General features: G+C 45.5%; 3 protein-coding genes across 3 annotated transcripts in view; 1 reads left to right on the forward strand and 2 right to left on the reverse strand.

The window, feature by feature from the left end:
- The window catches only part of LOC310636506 (uncharacterized protein), a 32,589-nt gene extending 27,779 nt beyond the window's left edge, over positions 1-4,810 (reverse strand). The window contains exon 1 of the mRNA XM_083356422.1: positions 4,641-4,810. The gene's annotated coding sequence lies outside the window, so the exon portion shown is untranslated. The remainder of the gene's footprint in view (positions 1-4,640) is intronic.
- Positions 1-17,955, reverse strand: part of LOC310636470 (uncharacterized protein) — a 356,270-nt gene that overhangs the window by 56,985 nt on the left and 281,330 nt on the right. The window lies entirely within an intron of this gene.
- Positions 7,004-13,760, forward strand: LOC310636538 (uncharacterized protein). Its single transcript, XM_083356485.1, has 2 exons — positions 7,004-9,998; positions 12,588-13,760. The coding sequence occupies exon 2, from the start codon at positions 12,616-12,618 to the stop codon at positions 13,573-13,575; it is 960 nt and encodes a 319-aa protein (XP_083212611.1). The 5' UTR covers positions 7,004-9,998; positions 12,588-12,615; the 3' UTR covers positions 13,576-13,760.

Consider the following 17,955-nt stretch of genomic DNA (forward strand, 5'->3'; position numbering starts at 1 on the left):
CCACACAAAAAGATTCCTCCTGGACCGAATCAACAGAGACCTCCTCACACTTCACCTCAAACTCAGCAACAAGATCCACCCCACACTTTGGGACAAATTCAAACAAATTGCTGTCTGGAGAGCTGAAACAGAGACTGCCTACAAAACAGACACACACACCAATAAACTCCAAAGACTAAAGGAACGCCAGAAACAAACCCCTCCTCTCCCACAGCAACACATGAAACAAACTGTGCACAACATCTCAGATAGGATTCTCACCAAAGCCGAAACCAACGTCCTGTCTAAAGGATTTAATTTTGCAGTCGCTCCCAAACACATTCCCACGGAAACCATTATATGCGGAGTCGAATCCAGCCTGACCAAAATCAACCCTGATGACGCCAACAAAATCAGACTCGAAGTTACCAACATCCTCTGCACCAGCAAACCACCCAAAAGCAACTTACCCAAAGAGGAACAGACAGCACTACTTAACCTAAAAAAAGACACCAGCATAATCATTCTGCCAGCAGACAAAGGCAACGCCACGGTGGTAATGAACTCATCTGACTACCATACCAAATTATCCAACCTACTCCGAGACTCCACATACAAACTCATCAAGACAGACCCCACCACCTACCTGGAAAAAACCACAAAATCCAAAATAAAAGCCACCCCCATCAGTGAAGAGATCCAGAAAACAATCATTCCCAGAGAAAAATCATCCAGATGTCCCAAGCTCTATGGTCTGCCCAAGATACACAAAGAAGGAACCCCTCTCAGACCCATAGTCAGCTCCATAGGCTCACCTCTACAAAATCTAGCCAAATTTCTTGCCAAACAACTACAGCCTTACGCAAATTCCATCACCTCACACGTACAAGATTCATTCCAATTCATAGAGATCATAAGTAAACTAAAGTTACAGCCCTGTGACCTACTTGTTAGCTTCGATGTCGTATCCCTCTTCACCCAAGTGCCAATCAAAGAAGCCTTGACAGCTATCCTAAATAAATACAACCCCCCAAAACACATCCTAGATCTGACCAACCACTGCCTATCTAACACATACTTCATCTACAATGGACAAAGATACAAACAAATGGAAGGAGCACCCATGGGATCACCCCTTTCACCTGTCATCGCAAACCTCTACATGGAACACTTTGAAACCCTCGCTCTAGAAAAATCCAACCACAAACCCAAACTCTGGCTCAGATACGTAGATGACACCTTCGTAATCTGGCCACATGGCAAAGAAAAACTGGATGACTTCCTCACACACCTCAATAGCCTACACCCCAAAATACAATTCACCATGGAAACAGAAGCTAACAACCAACTTCCCTTCCTTGATGTTTTAGTCTACAAGAAATCCGACGGCTCCCTAGGACACACTATCTACCATAAAAAAACGCACACAAACCGCTATCTGAATGCACTCTCACACCACCACCCAGCACAGATCAACTCCGTAGCCAAGACACTCATCTCCAGAACAAAACAACTAGCTGACAAACAACACCTAAAAACCGAACTACACAACCTCACTAATGTACTAACAGCCAATGGATTCCAAAGAAACATGATTACCAACTTAATCCGAAGAGAGACACCCACAAAAACCCAAGACAGAGAACAAGAAAAAGGCAAAGCCCTCCTCCCATACTTAAAAGGGACCACAGACAGAATCAGCAAAGTCCTCCAAAAACACAACATCAAAACAGCATTCTACACAGACAGAAAAGTATCCACCATCCTAAGAAACCCCAAGGACATAATTGGGTTAGAAAACCAAGGAGTATATGAAATCCCATGCACCACCTGCCCCACCACATACATCGGACAGACCAACAGAAGAATAAGTGCACGCATTGAAGAGCACAAAAACTCACTCAGAAAGGGAGAACAAACTTCATCCCTGGTCCAACACTTTGAAGCCACGGGACATGAAATTGATTTTAAAAAAACCAAAACTATCGCCAAAATTGAACATTTTAACAACAGAATAATCAGAGAAGCCATTGAGATAGAAAAACGCCCCCACAGCATGAACAAACGAGATGATACCTCTCGCCTACCATCTATTTGGAAACCTGCCTTGATTGACAGACGAGTCCCAACCACCAAGAATGATACCAGACCCAAACTCATGATAACATCACATGACATCACCACCACACAACTATTCAAAAAGCAAATCCGAACCCACAATGATAAAGAGGCACAACCACAAAACAGAAACCTAACTACAGCTGCAACATCAGCCACTTTAAACCCCTCCAAACCACATAATAAGCAAACTGACACCCACTATAAAAACATGGCACCACCACAAACACGAAGGCAAACAAAAACAGCACAACTCACCAGCTCAGGTCTAAGGCTGGCAGCTGAGACCAGCCCATCCACTCAAAACACACCACCACCCAATCAGAACACCCCCACCATTCAAAACATACTCCCACCCAATCAGAACACACATAATCCCCACCCAATCAGCACACTTCCACTCACAGAACACACCCCCTCTGGCAGTTTAAAAAAGAAAAACAAACAGCCACATACTTCTCCCAGAAGAAGGAAGCAGAAACCACAAGCCTGATGATGACGGATGGGATTTCGTCGAAACGTTGCGCCTACACCTTTAGTTCTACGCGGGGAGAAACCCGAAAAACCAAGGATCCACATACAGGCACCCGCGAAAACCTCAGAGAACAAATATATATATATATATATATATATATATATATATATATATATATATATATATACCGTATTTATCAGCGTATAACACGCACCGGCGTATAACACGCACCGCCGATCACATCCATTCGCGCTGCTGTGCGGTATTTACTATGGGTCATTAACATTATATCGGCGTATAACACGCACACATCATTTGCCCCCTATTTTCAGGAAGAAAAAGTGCGTGTTATACGCCGATAAATACGGTGTGTGTGTATATATATATATATATATATATATATATATATATATATATATATATATATATATATATATGCAAATGTATATATATATATATATGCATATGTATATATATGCATATATATATGCATATATATATATATGCATATATATATGCATATATATATATATATATATATATATATATATATATATATGCAAATTATTCAAATTGCTAATAAAGAATTTTGGGAGGCTGAGTTGATCATTTCGAACTCTTTGTTCTCATCAGTCAGTCATACCCTTTATCTGAGATTCGAACCTGGGCTGATTATATATTAGGCAGTTGTTTTAACTTCCTGAGCCACAGGTTCTTTCTCTCTTTTATTAGCTAGAAGGCAAGGCAAATGTGTGTTAAGTACTTGTCAAGGCTTTTTGAATGCACCTTGCTAATTAACTCTTTCATTCCTGTTTTGGCCTGACTCAAGGCTTATCCACAGGATATAGTCAACTTATGACAGCTCATTATTTGTGCAAATTATTCAAATATATCAATCAATCAATCAATCAAGCAAGCAAGCAAGCAAGCAAGCAAGCAAGCAATGGACAACCGACCGCCCCACCTAGAGCCCCGCCACCCACCCACCCAATAGTCCTGGGACTACAAACCCCAGCATTCCCAGCCAACACGGTCCGCAGCCAGCGGTTCGGCTGCAAAGCCTCTGGGGAAGGAGGAGGGGACGCCTCGGGACCGTTGACGGCGGGCAAAGGGAAAAGAAGGGACGTGGCTCTGGCTTCTTGGCAAGCGAGGCCCCTGGCAATCCTCAGCCCCGGGTGTGTTTTTTTTGGGGGGGTGGGGGGGTGGGTTTAGGGTTTTGCAAAGGGTCTGAGCTTGCAAGGACCGCCTGGAAGGTGCTGGTGGTGGGGGGGGTCCGGATTCGTGGCGATCGGAGTCCACCCGGCGCTTTGGGGCTCCGGCCAAGCGCGCTTCCCCCTCCAGCAAGGCTGGAAGAGGCGAAGTCCGCAGGGAGTAACCAAGCCTGCTCCCCGCTTTGCAGCTCCATTCCCATAACCCCCCTGCTGGGGGTTACCGTAGATCATCACCCACCCCTCCTCCTCCTCCTCTTCCTCCTCCTCCTCTTCCTCCTCCTCCTCTTCCTCCTCCTCCTCCTCTTCTTCCTCCTCCTCCTCTTCCTCCTCCTCCTCCTCTTCTTCCTCCTCCTCCTCTTCCTCCTCCTCCTCCTCTTCCTCCTCTTCCTCCTCCTCTTCTTCCTCCTCCTCCTCCTCTTCTTCCTCCTCCTGCTCCTCCTCCCCCTCCTCCTCTTCCTCCCCCTCCTCCTCTTCCTCCTCCTCCTCCTCTTCTTCTTCCTCCTCTTCCTCCTCCTCCTCTTCCTCCTCCTCTTCCTCCTCCTCCTCTTCTTCTTCCTCCTCCTCCTCTTCCTCCTCCTCCTCTTCCTCCTCCTCCTCTTCCTCCTCCTCCTCCTCTTCCTCCTCCTCCTCTTCTTCCTCCTCCTCCTCCTCCTCTTCCTCCTCCTCCTCCTCTTCCTCCTCCTCCTCTTCTTCCTCCTCCTCCTCCTCCTCCTCTTCCTCCTCCTCTTCCTCCTCCTCCTCTTCTTCCTCCTCCTCCTCTTCCTCCTCCTCCTCCTCCTCCTCTTCCTCCTCCTCCTCCTCTTCCTCCTCCCGGCGGCTTTCAACGGGGAGGCCCGCCAGAGGCCTCCGGGACTCACCGGCTTCTTCCGCCCGCAAGAGCCGCCAAATCCCGACTCGGCTTCGGAGGGAAGGGAGCGCCCCGCTTCGCGCGCCTGGCAGCCCGGGAGAAGGGGTGGGGGCGGGGCGGGGAAGGAGCAAGAGACGACAAGACGCCCCAGAGCGGAGGGCGCAAAGGGGGAAAGGGGGCGGGAGGAAAAGAACGCCAGGCTCCTTCGTCACATCCGGTCTGGACCCGCTTCGCTGCTGCTGCTGCTGCTGCCGCCGCTTTCTTTTTCTTTTACCTTTTTTCTTTCTTTTTTTTTCCTGACGCGTCGCTCTAGGACCCCCCCCCCGAAGATTCTCGGTGATCGGAGGAACCGGAAGACTTTCTAGCCGCCGGCCATCCGTAGAGTAATATAGAAAAGCCGGATGACGCCCGCCGGGGCTCGGCTGCGGAGATGAGGAGAAGAGAGGGCTAGAGCGGTCTTTTCCAAGCTCCGGGGAAAGTTAACCCTTCCCTTGCCACTTGGCCGAGGGGCACGTCCTTCTCCTCTCTCTCTCTCTTTTTTTTTCCCCCGTACGCTTTTGCAAGGACGAAGGATCATTGGTGGCGGTTCGTTGGGTGGTGAATGCTCCAACACTGGAGGTTTTTAAGAAGAGACTGGACACTCATTTGTCTGAAATGGTATAAGGCAGGGGGTCTTCAAACTTGGCCCTTTTATGACTTGTGGACTTCAACTCCCAGAATTCCTCAGCCAGCGTGCCTGGCTGAGGAATTCTGGGAGTTGAAGTCCACAAGTCATGAAAGGGCCAAGTTTGAAGACCCCTGGTATAAGGTTTCCTGCCTGAGCAGGGGGTTGGACTAGATGACCTCTAACGTCCCTTCCAACATCATCATCATCATCATCATCATTATTATTATTATTATTATTATTATTATTATTATTATTATTATTATATAAAATAAATAAATAAATAACAGTTGAGGAAAAGCTCGCTCTAAATTCTGAAAAGCAAAACTGCTGCCCCCTTTCCAGCTCCTGAATTACTCAGCGTTTAATTTGTTGGAGATGGGACTACAGCTCCCATTCTCCCCAGCGCCACTTGAAGGGAGGACACCGGATTTTGGAAAAAAATCACGGTGGTCGTCATAAATCATCTGAGAGGAGGATCCCGGCTTTCCAAAGCTTTGCTGTCTTTCTGCTTCCTCCCCGAGTTGAATTGCTGTCTGATCTCCATCGAAGGCAACCCTCCCTCGCCTTACGACCACAATTGAGCCCGAACTTGATGTTGCTAAGTGAGAAATCTGTTCAGGGAGCCTTGCCCCGTTTTGCCACTTTCCTTGACGCGTTTGTTAAAAAGGAATCTGCAGTTGCTAAATTAAGTGACGCGGTTGTTAAGTGAATCTATTTTGCCGTGGACTTGGCTTGTCACAAGGTTGTACAAGGTGATCACCTGATCCCAGGACACTGCAACTGTCATAAATGTGAGTCGGTTGCCAAGCCTACGAATGTAAACCACCTGACCATGGGGATGCTGGTTAAGTGTGAAAAAAACCCGTCATAAGTTACTTTTGTTGGTCATAAGACCCATTGTTTCAATGCTGCTGTAACTTCAAATAGTCACTAAGAGAACTATTGTAAGTTGAGAACTAGCTGTACACTGTACAGCAGGGGGTCTCCAACCTTGGCAACTTTAAGACTTGAGGACTTCAACTCCCAGAATTCCTCAGCCAGCTGGCTGAGGAATTCTGGGAGTTGAAGTCCACAAGTCTTAAAAGTTGCCAAGGTTGGAGACCCCTGCTCTACAGCTAGTGACTAGTCGTTGACTTACAACCATTTGTTTAGTGACCATTCAAAGCTCAACAACAGTGGAAATTTGTGGCTCAAGTGTGGTCGTAAGGTGAGGAAGTACCTTGATGAACATCAAAACGTAACCAGGTTGGGAACAGGGTCTCTTGACCTCGGTGAGCCTGGGGACAACTTTCATTCTCTTGGACGAGTGCTCGACCCTGTCGTCAAAACGGGACTCCAACTAAATTGTACAATGTTTGTGACTCCTGGCATCGGCTTGGATTATTCTCTTTGAGTTTCCAAGGAAAGATTTTTGGATGTGGCTTGCCCTTGGCCAGATAGCGTGACTGTTCCCGAGTCATCCAGCTGACCTTATGGCTAAGGCAGGACTACAACTCCCAGTCTTCCATAGGTTCTCCTGCTTGAGCAGGGGGCTGGACTAGAAGACCTCCAAGGTCCCTTCCAGCTTCTATTCTATTCTATTCTATTCTATTCTATTCTATTCTATTCTATTCTATTCTATTCTATTCTATTCTATTCTATTCTATTCTATTCTATTCCTTTCCATTACATTCCTTTCCATTACATTCCTTTCCATTACATTCCTTTCCATTACATTCCTTATTCTATTCTATCCTATCCTACTATTCTCTATTCTATTCTATTCTATTCTATTCTATTCTATTCTATTCTATTCTATTCTATTCTATTCTATTCTATTCTATTCTATTCTATTCTATTCCTTTCCATTACATTCCTTTCCATTCCTTATTCTATTCTATCCTATCCTACTATTCTCTATTCTATTCTATTCTATTCTATTCTATTCTATTCTATTCTATTCTATTCTATTCTATTCCTTATTCTATTCTATTCTATTCTATTCTATTCTATTCTATTCTATTCTATTCTATTCTATTCCATTACATTCCTTATTCTATTCTATCCTATCCTACTATTCTCTATTCTATTCTATTCTATTCTATTCTATTCTATTCTATTCTATTCTATTCTATTCTATTCTATTCTATTCTATTCTATTCCTTTCCATTACATTCCTTTCCATTACATTCCTTTCCATTACATTCCTTTCCATTACATTCCTTATTCTATTCTATCCTATCCTACTATTCTCTATTCTATTCTATTCTATTCTATTCTATTCTATTCTATTCTATTCTATTCTATTCTATTCTATTCTATTCTATTCTATTCTATTCTATTCTATTCCTTTCCATTACATTCCTTTCCATTACATTCCTTATTCTATTCTATCCTATCCTACTATTCTCTATTCTATTCTATTCTATTCTATTCTATTCTATTCTATTCTATTCTATTCTATTCCTTATTCTATTCTATTCTATTCTATTCTATTCTATTCTATTCTATTCTATTCTATTCTATTCTATTCTATTCCATTACATTCCTTATTCTATTCTATCCTATCCTACTATTCTCTATTCTATTCTATTCTATTCTATTCTATTCTATTCTATTCTATTCCTTATTCTATTCCTTATTCTATTCTATTCTATTCTATCCCCAAAATTTTGCCTTCCTCCCATTCCCAGCCCATAAATGAGGCAGGTTTAAATTGTTATTTTTTATATTCTCCCCTTTATTCTGACATACAAGTAATCCTCGACTTACAACTTGTGACCATTTAGTGACCATTCAAAGTTATAACGGCTCTGAAAAAAGTTACTTACCACCGGTTTTTACACTTAACAACCGTTGCAGCATCCCCCATGGTCATGTGATCAAAATTCAGACATTTGGCAACTGGCACGTATTTATGATGGTTTCAGTGTCCGGGGGGGAGGGGTTTGTATCCCCATTTGTGACCTTCTGACCAGCAAAGTCAATGGAGGAAGCCAGATTCACTTAACAACCGTGTGACTAACTTAACAACTGCAGCGATTCACTTTAACAACTGTGGCAAGAAAAGTCGTAAAATGGGGCAGAATTCACTTAGCCGATGTCTTGCTTGGCAACAGGAATTTCGGGCTGAGTTCTGGACTACTTGTAATCCGATGGTAACCCCAGGATGTGTTAAATCTGTTTGGGAGGTCTTTAATAAACCAAAACAAGAAACAAAAGGCCACAGCAAATGTTGCGTGAACCCAGAATGTTATACTACGAAGCCCATGTTGCAGCTTGCAATGATATAATGCAACGATATAAGCAACGGATGGAAACTAGTCAAGGAGAGAAGCAACCTAGAACTAAGGAGAAACTTCCTGACAGAACAATTAACCAGTGGAACAACCTGCCTCCAGAAGCTGTGAATGCTCCAACACTGGAAGTTTTTAAGAAGAGACTGGACAGCCATTTGCCTGAAATCGTATAGGGCAGGGGTCTTCAAACTGGGCCCTTTTATGACTTGTGGACTTCAACTCCCAGAATTCCTCAGCCAGGCACACTGACTGAGTAATTCTGGGAGTTGAAGTCCACAAGTCATAAAAGGGCCAAGTTTGAAGACCCCTGGTATAGGGTTTCCTGCCTTAGCAGGGGGTTGGACTAGATGACCTCCAAGGTCCCTTCCAACTACTACTTCTTCTTCTTCTTCTTCTTCTTCTTCTTCTTCTTCTTCTTCTTCTTCTTCTTCTCCTTCTCCTTCTCCTTCTCCTTCTCCTTCTCCTTCTCCTTCTCCTTCTCCTTCTCCTTCTCCTTCTTCTTCTTCTTCTTCTTCTTCTTCTTCTTCTTATTATTATTATTATTATTATTATTATTATTATTATTATTATTATTATTATTATTATTATTATTATTATTATTATTATTCGGAAAGCAGGAAAAACCCCACGTGTTTTTTTTTTGCTGCCTGCAAATTCCCAGTGTCTCTTCCAGATGTTAACTGCAGCAGCCTTTTCAGGGTGGTTGTTTTTTTTTCTTCCCCTTTTATTTCTTCTTCTGGAAATTTGCAATAAGGGTTAAATCCTGCAAGTCAGCTGCCTAGAGAAGCTATTAAAAAAAAAGAAGAAGAAGGAACGAGGGTCTACTGTGAAGTCATTTCCTGTGCCTTGTTTTCCTAGGGTGGGGTGGGGTGGGGAAGGAAAATCGGGGAATTTGATGGAGGGGGGAAGGGGGGGGCTGAAGATTTATTGGGAGGAGGCTGGCCAGAGCAGTGTGCTGACATTGCTCTGCAAAACCTAAGATCTGCACTCAACAACCATAAGCGGCAGCCCCGTTCCAGGTCTTCTTTTTTTTAAAGAGTTGGGTGGGCTTTTTGCTCCAGGCTGCAAGTGGGAACCCTTTGCAGATATAAGTCAAAGCAGATTCAGCCCCGAAATGCTTTTTGTCTTGGATCTGTCTAGGGCTGGGAAAGGCTGGAGATGAGACAGGCTGGGTCTGAGGGGAGCGAGACAGCTGGGCTGCCAAAAAAAGGGAAAAAAAAGTTCCAGCCTGCAGATCAGCAAAGCCATCCTGAGATTATTCTTTTTGACTCTGCCCTCCTGGTCGCCTGGAGGTTGGCATCCTAAATCTGGTAGACCTAGAAATAAATCCTATCGGCTTTTCCCTTTCTAAGAGTCTCCCGGAGGAGGAGATGGATTCAGGGGCTGCAGAGCTGGACAGGTGCTGTAGGCATCGTAGTGCCAGGTAAGCGCAGAGTTTTTTTTCAAGATGGGTGGACTTCAGCTCCCAGAATTCCCCAGCCAGCATGGAGAGTAGAGGTCCACATGCCAACGAGCTGGAAAGCTCTGGAAATTGGAAGTCCGCCCGTCTTAAGGTTGCCAGGGTTGGGAAACACTGCTTGAGTGGCGTCCTGCTTTGCAGATCCAGCATTGCATTACGGTGTCGAATGCGTCGATTAACCTGAATAATTAATGAGGTTAATTAACCGTAAATAATTAAGGCTCAGGGACCCGGTGGCTCTGGGGGTTAGGACGCTGAGCTTGTCGATCAGAAGGTCGGCAGTTTGGCGGGTCGAATCCCGAGTGCCGCGTAATAGAGTGAGCGCCTGTTACTCGTCCCAGCTTCTGCCAACCTAGCAGTTCGAAAGCACGTAAAAATGCAAGCAGAAAAATAGGGACCACTCCGGTGGGAAGGTAACAGCGTTCCGTGTGCTTTTGGCGTCTAGTCATGCCGGCCACATGACCACGGAGACGTCCTCGGACAAGCGCTGGCTCTTCGGCTTTGAAACGGAGATGAGCACCGGCCCCTAGAGTCGGAAACGACTAGCACGCATGTGCGGGGGAACTTTTACCTTTACCTTTAATTAAGGCTCTTTCTAATACTCTGCCTTCTACAGCTGGCTTATGCCAGGCGAGAGGGCAGGTCACAATGGTTCACTAATTAACTTTTACTGTTGTGGACACTAAGTTGATGTTGAATTTAATTACGGCAGCAAGACTTTTAGTAGGCCAATATTGGAAGAAGGAAGAACTGCCGACTATAGAAGAATGGACTTTAAAAGTTTCCAACCTGGCGGAAATGGCAAAGATTTCAGCGTACTTGAAAGACCATTCGCAACAGAGATATATTGTGGAGTGGAAAAAATGGATTGATTATATTCAGAATAAATATGGGACTAAAAAGTTTCATCTAGCATTTGAATAAGTATTGATGTGATATTTATATTGCTTGTATTTATTTTATAAGAGTTAAAGTGCAATAGAATTAATAGTTTATTGTTGTTTGCATAAGGTAGATTATGATTGTTTGTATTTTTATACCCCGTATTTAGCTCTGGGAAGTCGGGGAGGGGGGAGGGGGAAGGGAGGGAGGTGTTGGGGAGGGTTGGGGAGAGGGGAGGGGGTTGGGAGGGGTTTTGTTTTGTTAAAAATAAAATTTATTGTAAAACTTTTCAATAAAAAAAACTAATTAACTTTTACCTTTAAGGTTTGGATAGACATGCTTTAAAAATCATCAATAAAAACATGTTGGTTTAGCTTGGCAACTGAGCCCCATGGTCTCTAAACCAGAGCTTGTGGCTTAAACTTAGTAACTGTGTGAATCTGGACAGTTTTGCACTCGGGTCAGAAGCACCCAAGCGTTTCCGGGTTGAAAGGATTAGCCGGTGACATCTCCATTCCTTGGGGATGTCCAGTTGGAGGCACCTTTCATGGCCCTGGCAAGAGGTGGACGAGAGCCCAACCCCCACCCCATGGTAGTTCTCAGGTCTTGAACATGGACTTGCTAACCTCCTGTCCAGCATTCCAGATGCTTGAGCCACTGTGCCCTATCTGGACAGTTATAGTTAATCCAGTAAACCATAGCTAAGCAAACTGGTTTAGCACAAAGATAGGCAAGTTTTATTATCCACTAAGCCATAGTTAAGCAAACTGGCTTAGCCTAAAGGTTGGCAAGTTTTATTATCCAGTAAACCATAGTTAAGCAAACTGGTTTAGTACAAAGGTGGGTAAGTTTTATTATCCATTAAACCATAGTTAAGCAAACTGGTTTAGTACAAAGGTAGGCAAGTTTTATTATCCAGTAAACCATAGTTAAGCAAACTGGTTTAGTACAAAGGTGGGTAAGTTGTATTATCCAGTAAACCATAGTTAAGCCAATTGCTTTAGCACAAAAGTGGGTAAGTTGTATTATCCAGTAAATCATAATTAAGCAAACTGGTTTAGTACAAAAGTTATTAACTTTTATTATCCAGTAAACCATAATTAAGCAAACTGGTTTAGCACAAAGGTGGGTAAGATTTATTATCCAGTAAACCATAGTTAAGCAAACTGGTTTAGCACAAAGCTGAGTGTTGTATTATCCACTAAACCATAGTTAAGCAAACTGGTTTAGTACAAAAGTCAGTAACTTTCATTGTCCAGTAAACCATAGTTAAGCAAACTGGTTTAGCGCAAAGGTAGGTAATGTTTATTCCTCTGGTTGTTGTTGAATTACAACTCCCAGAATTCCTAGAAAACGTGGCTAGCAATGTGGGGATGCTTAGGGGTTATTCAGCAGTATCTGGAACAGTGTCTCTCAACCCCTAGCAACTTTTAAGACATGTGGATTTCAGCTGCCAGGATTCCCCAACCAGACGTCTACATATCTTGAATTCAGATGACCCTGAATCATGCCAGTCAGCATGCTGGCTGAGGAATTCTGGGAGTTGAAGTCCGCATACCTTAAAGTTGCTAAGGTTGAGAAACACGGGCCTAGTGGCTGAGAATAGTCGCCTAGCATCGACTCTTGCCTTGCATGATTAACTGGGTCTTCTCTCTTCCCATCCTCCCACAGGAGGACCGCGGGGGAGAAAAAAAAGTAGATGGAAGCACACAGGGTCTCTGCGGAAGTTAAAACCGAAGAGACAGAAGCACCCCGAAGGATTCCAGATGACTCAGAAAGACAGCAGGAAAGGAAAATGGCTGCGGCCGAAAAGCAGAGGAACGTATCTATCGCCAGCGAAGAGGCTGGCCGGGTGATCCCAGCCGAGCCACAAATAGCAAGGGGGAAGAGACAGAATGAATGCCACACGTGCGGGAAAAGTTTTTGTTCCAAATCCCGCCTCAAAGTCCACCAGAGGATCCACACGGAGAGACGGCCCTATCAATGCCAGGAGTGCGGCAAGGGCTTCCGGCAGAGCGGCCACCTGTCCCAGCATCAAAGGATGCACACCGGAGAGAGGCGCTACCAATGTTTGGAGTGTGGGAAAAGTTTTAGCCAGAGCACCTACTTCATCTTGCACAAGATCACCCACACGGGAGAAAAACCTTTCACTTGTCTGGAGTGCGGAAAGAGTTTCAGCCACAGCCGGAAGCTGGCTGTACATCGCGCCATCCACACGGGCGAGAGGCCGTACAAATGTGTGGAGTGCGGGCAGAGTTTCAGCCAAAGCACCCACCTGACTTCCCACCACAGGATCCACACCGGAGAGAAGCCGTATCGGTGCGCCGAGTGTGGGAAGTGCTTCAATCAGAGCGCTCACTTGTCTCTGCACCGGCGGATCCACACGGGAGAAAAACCCTACCGGTGTCTCGAATGCGGGAAGTCTTTCAGCCAGAGCCCACACTTGACTTTACACCAGAGAATCCACACCCAGGAGAAAACCTATAAGTGCTCCGAGTGCGGGAAAGGCTTCCATCGGAGCGATCACCTGATCTCTCATCAGAGAAGTCACACCGGGGAGAAACCGTATCGCTGTTCCGAGTGCGGGAAGAGTTTCAGCCGAAGCTCGATCCTGCATAAACATCAGAGAATCCACAAAGATGGAGGATCCTCCGTCTGACGTTTTCTCAAAGCTGAACGTGATGGGGAGATCTTTTGAGGGTTTTGAAGATTCCTTGACTGCTTGTGGTCTAGTGCAGGGGTAGGCAACCTTGGCTCTTTTATGACTCGTGGACTTCAACTCCCAGAATTCCTGAGCCAGCATGGCTCAGCTTGGAAACCTCTCCCTATCCCCTCAGCATGGCCGGCTCAGGAATTCTGGGAGTTGAAGTCCACAAGTCATAAAGCGGCCTAGGCCAGGGGTAGGCCACCTTGGCTCTTTTATGACTCGTGGACTTCAACTCCCAGAATTCCTGAGCCAGCATGGCTCAGCTTGGAAACCTCTCCCTTTTCCCCTCAGCATGGCCGGCTCAGGAATTCTGGGAGTTGAAGTCCACGAGTCATAAAGCAGCCTAGGGCAGGGGTAGGCAACCTTGGCTCTTTTATGACTCGTGGACTTCAACTCCCAGAATTCCTGAGCCAGCATGGCTCAGCTTTGAAACCTCTCCCTTTTCCCTTCAGCATGGCTACCTCAGGAATGCTGGGAGTTGAAGTCCACGAGTCATAGAAGAGCCAAGGTTTGCCTACCCCTGGTCTAGTGCCTAGCTAACCTTTAGACCAGGGATCTCCAAACTTGACAACTTTAAGACTTGTAGACTTCATCTCCCAAAATTCCACAGCCAGCCATGGGAATTCTGGGAATTGAAGTCCACAAGTCTTAAAGGTTGCCAAGTTTGGAGACCCCTGCTTTTTAGACGGTAGACTAAACTTAGGAGTGTTTGGGGAATGTTACTTCATAATAAGCATGGCTAGGAGCGTAATGAAGTTGGATAAATTGATGCAAAATATGGGTTAAATGTGGAAATAAGGTGAGGAACGGAAATTGTAATAAAGCAGTTTGGAAAAATACCAATGTTTCCTCCTTAGTTGCCAACTGGCGGGCATCATCTCCAGCAATTCATCTGTACCAGGTGCTTTTTGAATTTGTCAACTATTAAGATGTGTGCTGTTCAACTCCCAGAATTCCTCAGGCAGGCATGGAAATTCTGGGAGCTGAAGTCCAAACATCTTAAAAGTTGCCAAGTTTAGTTTATACCCAGAGCGCCATGTGGGCAGTTTAGGGAACTTTTGAAGTCTAGGAAGCAAATCAAGCTGGAATGAATATAGAAAAGGAACTATGTATTGGGAGAAAGGAAATTTTTTTAAAAAATGGAACATGGGAAATAAAAAGCACATTTGGGAGTATATCCCTTAATATCCCATTGAGAGGCTGATGCTGAAAACAGTGGAGCACTCCAGAACTAAACTGTGAGTCAATGGTCAATGTCAGCATGTTGGAATCCTTAAGATTTTTCGGCTGAAATTTTCATTTTAATTGCAGTTGGGCCATGCCCCAATTTTGGGCAGGGGGAGCATTTTATAGATGCACTTTTAACTTGTTCCTGATTTTGCAAGCATACATTTCTCTGTGCGCCGTTGTTAGAGAAGCAGTCCCTGTGGATTTTATCTGCTAGAGTCAGGAGTAGGCAACCTTGGATCTTTTATGACTCATGGACTTCAACTCCCAGAATTCCTGAGCCAGCATGGCTCAGCTTGGAAACCTCTCCCTTTCCCCTCAGCATGGCTGGCTCAGGAATTCTGGGAGTTGAAGTCCACGAGTCATAAAGCGGCCTAGGCCAGGGGTAGGCAACCTTGGCTCTTTTATGCCTCATGGACTTCAACTCCCAGAATTCCTGAGCCAGCATGGCTCAGCTTGGAAACCTCTCCCTTTCTCCTCAGCATGGCTGGCTCAGGAATTCTGGGAGTTGAAGTCCATGAGTCGTAAAAGAGCCAAGGTTGCCTACCCCCTGCCAACTATAAAAGATGGTGCTCATCTCTATTTCAAAGCCATTGAGCCAGCGCTGGAGATATTTCAGGGGTCATGTGGAGCACTGTTACCTTCCCACAGAAGTGGTACCTATTGATCGACTCGCATTTGAAATGCTTTCGAATTGTTAGGTTGGCAGGAGTTGGGGCAGGGATGGCAGCTCACCCTGCCATGTGGCACTCGGGTCTTGAAGCTGGGCTGCCCAACTTTCCGGCTGACAAGCCCAGCGTCTTAACTGCTGAGCCACTGCACTGGCCCTTGTTAGGGAAGACTCCAGAGAATATTGTGGACAGCAAAAACAACAACAACAAACAAATGGATCATCAAACAAATCAAGCCAGAGTTTTCATTAGACGTGCAAATGAGAGCCCGTTTGGCTCAGTGGTGAAGGCACTAGGCTAGGAACTAGGACAAGGCTTTTCAAACAGTGGTACGGGTACCACCTGTGGGACATTGGCACCTGGCAGGTGGTACGCGATCATACTAGAAAAGTGGTAGTGGGGGAGGGGAATGGCAGCACCGCACAAGCCTGAGCGAGAGACGGCTGGAGCTGCAGGGCTGTCAGGGCTCAGTGGAAGCGCCAGGATCAGCGCCAGGTTCCAGCTGGAGCTCGGCGCTGATCCTGGCGCTTCTGAGCCCAGAAGAAGCGCCGATCAGAAGGAATGTTGCAGCATCTCCAGGGTCTTGTGATTTACATTCAGATGTTTGGCAACTGATTCATATTTACGACGGTCACAGTGTCCCAAGGTCACGTGAAGTGACCAAAACCTGCTGCCACCACCCAGCAGACGGGGGGAAGGGAATAAAAACCAAACACCCCCCACCCCACCCCCGCTGCCAATCCTCAACAGAAATGCTCACAACAATGAAACCCTCGGACAGGAGGAAGAGCGCCGCCGGGCGGGCAGGCAGGCGTCTTGCTCGTCTGTGGCTTGGGGGGGCACTTTTTCCAGTGCCATTCGAACAGTCAGTAAGCGAATGGTTGTAAGTCGAGGACTACCTGTACTTCATCACTTTTTTCCTTTTTGGGGGGGAGGGGGTCATCAAGTTTTTGACACCTTGCTAGGCGACTGGTGGTACTCGGATGTTGCCAGATCCTAAAAGTGGTACAATGGGTGAAAAGGTTGAAAAGCCCTGAACTAGGAGACTGTGAATTCTAGTCCCGCCTTAGGCATGGACATTGGCTGGATGACTTTGGGCCAATCACCAGGAGACTGTGGGTTCTAAACCTGCCTTAGGCGTGGACGTTGGCTGGATTATTTTGGGCCAATCACCAGGAGATTGTGAATTCTAGTCCCGCGCCTAGCTGGATGACATTCAGCCAGTCCCTCCCACTCAGTCCAAACCACCTCACAGGATTGTTGTGGGAAAAATGGGACGAGAGAGGAGTATTGTATATACGCTGCCTTGAGTTATTTATAAATAATAAGAAAAGCAGGATATTAATAAATTAAGGGTTTTTTCCAGAGTAGCATGCACATAAATATGCAAACATCTTTAGGACTTAGGGTATTATATTCAATCTTTTTAAATTTCTGAGATGTGCATAGGAACGTGTGCACTTGGGGGGCATGGGCCCTGCATACTGATTTTTTATTATTATTTTAATTCCATTTATATCCCGCCCTTCTCCGAAGACTCAGGGCGGCTTACAAGCTTAGCAGTAGCCTTCATTCTATGTACAGGGAGTGCAGAATTATTAGGCAAATGAGTATTTTGACCACATCATCCTCTTTATGCATGTTGTCTTACTCCAAGCTGTATAGGCTCGAAAGCCTACTACCAATTAAGCATATTAGGTGATGTGCATCTCTGTAATGAGAAGGGGTGTGGTCTAATGACATCAACACCCTGTATCAGGTGTGCATAATTATTAGGCAACTTCCTTTCCTTTGGCAAAATGGGTCAAAAGAAGGACTTGACAGGCTCAGAAAAGTCAAAAATAGTGAGATATCTTGCAGAGGGATGCAGCACTCTTAAAATTGCAAAGCTTCTGAAGCGTGATCATCGAACAATCAAGCGTTTCATTCAAAATAGTCAACAGGGTCGCAAGAAGCGTGTGGAGAAACCAAGGCGCAAAATAACTGCCCATGAACTGAGAAAAGTCAAGCGTGCAGCTGCCAAGATGCCACTTGCCACCAGTTTGGCCATATTTCAGAGCTGCAACATCACTGGAGTGCCCAAAAGCACAAGGTGTGCAATACTCAGAGACATGGCCAAGGTAAGAAAGGCTGAAAGACGACCACCACTGAACAAGACACACAAGCTGAAACGTCAAGACTGGGCCAAGAAATATCTCAAGACTGATTTTTCTAAGGTTTTATGGACTGATGAAATGAGAGTGAGTCTTGATGGGCCAGATGGATGGGCCCGTGGCTGGATTGGTAAAGGGCAGAGAGCTCCAGTCCGACTCAGACGCCAGCAAGGTGGAGGTGGAGTACTGGTTTGGGCTGGTATCATCAAAGATGAGCTTGTGGGGCCTTTTCGGGTTGAGGATGGAGTCAAGCTCAACTCCCAGTCCTACTGCCAGTTTCT

This window comes from Vipera ursinii (genome assembly GCF_947247035.1).
Source record: "Vipera ursinii genome assembly, chromosome: 2".
Classification (NCBI taxonomy): Eukaryota; Metazoa; Chordata; class Lepidosauria; order Squamata; family Viperidae; genus Vipera; species Vipera ursinii.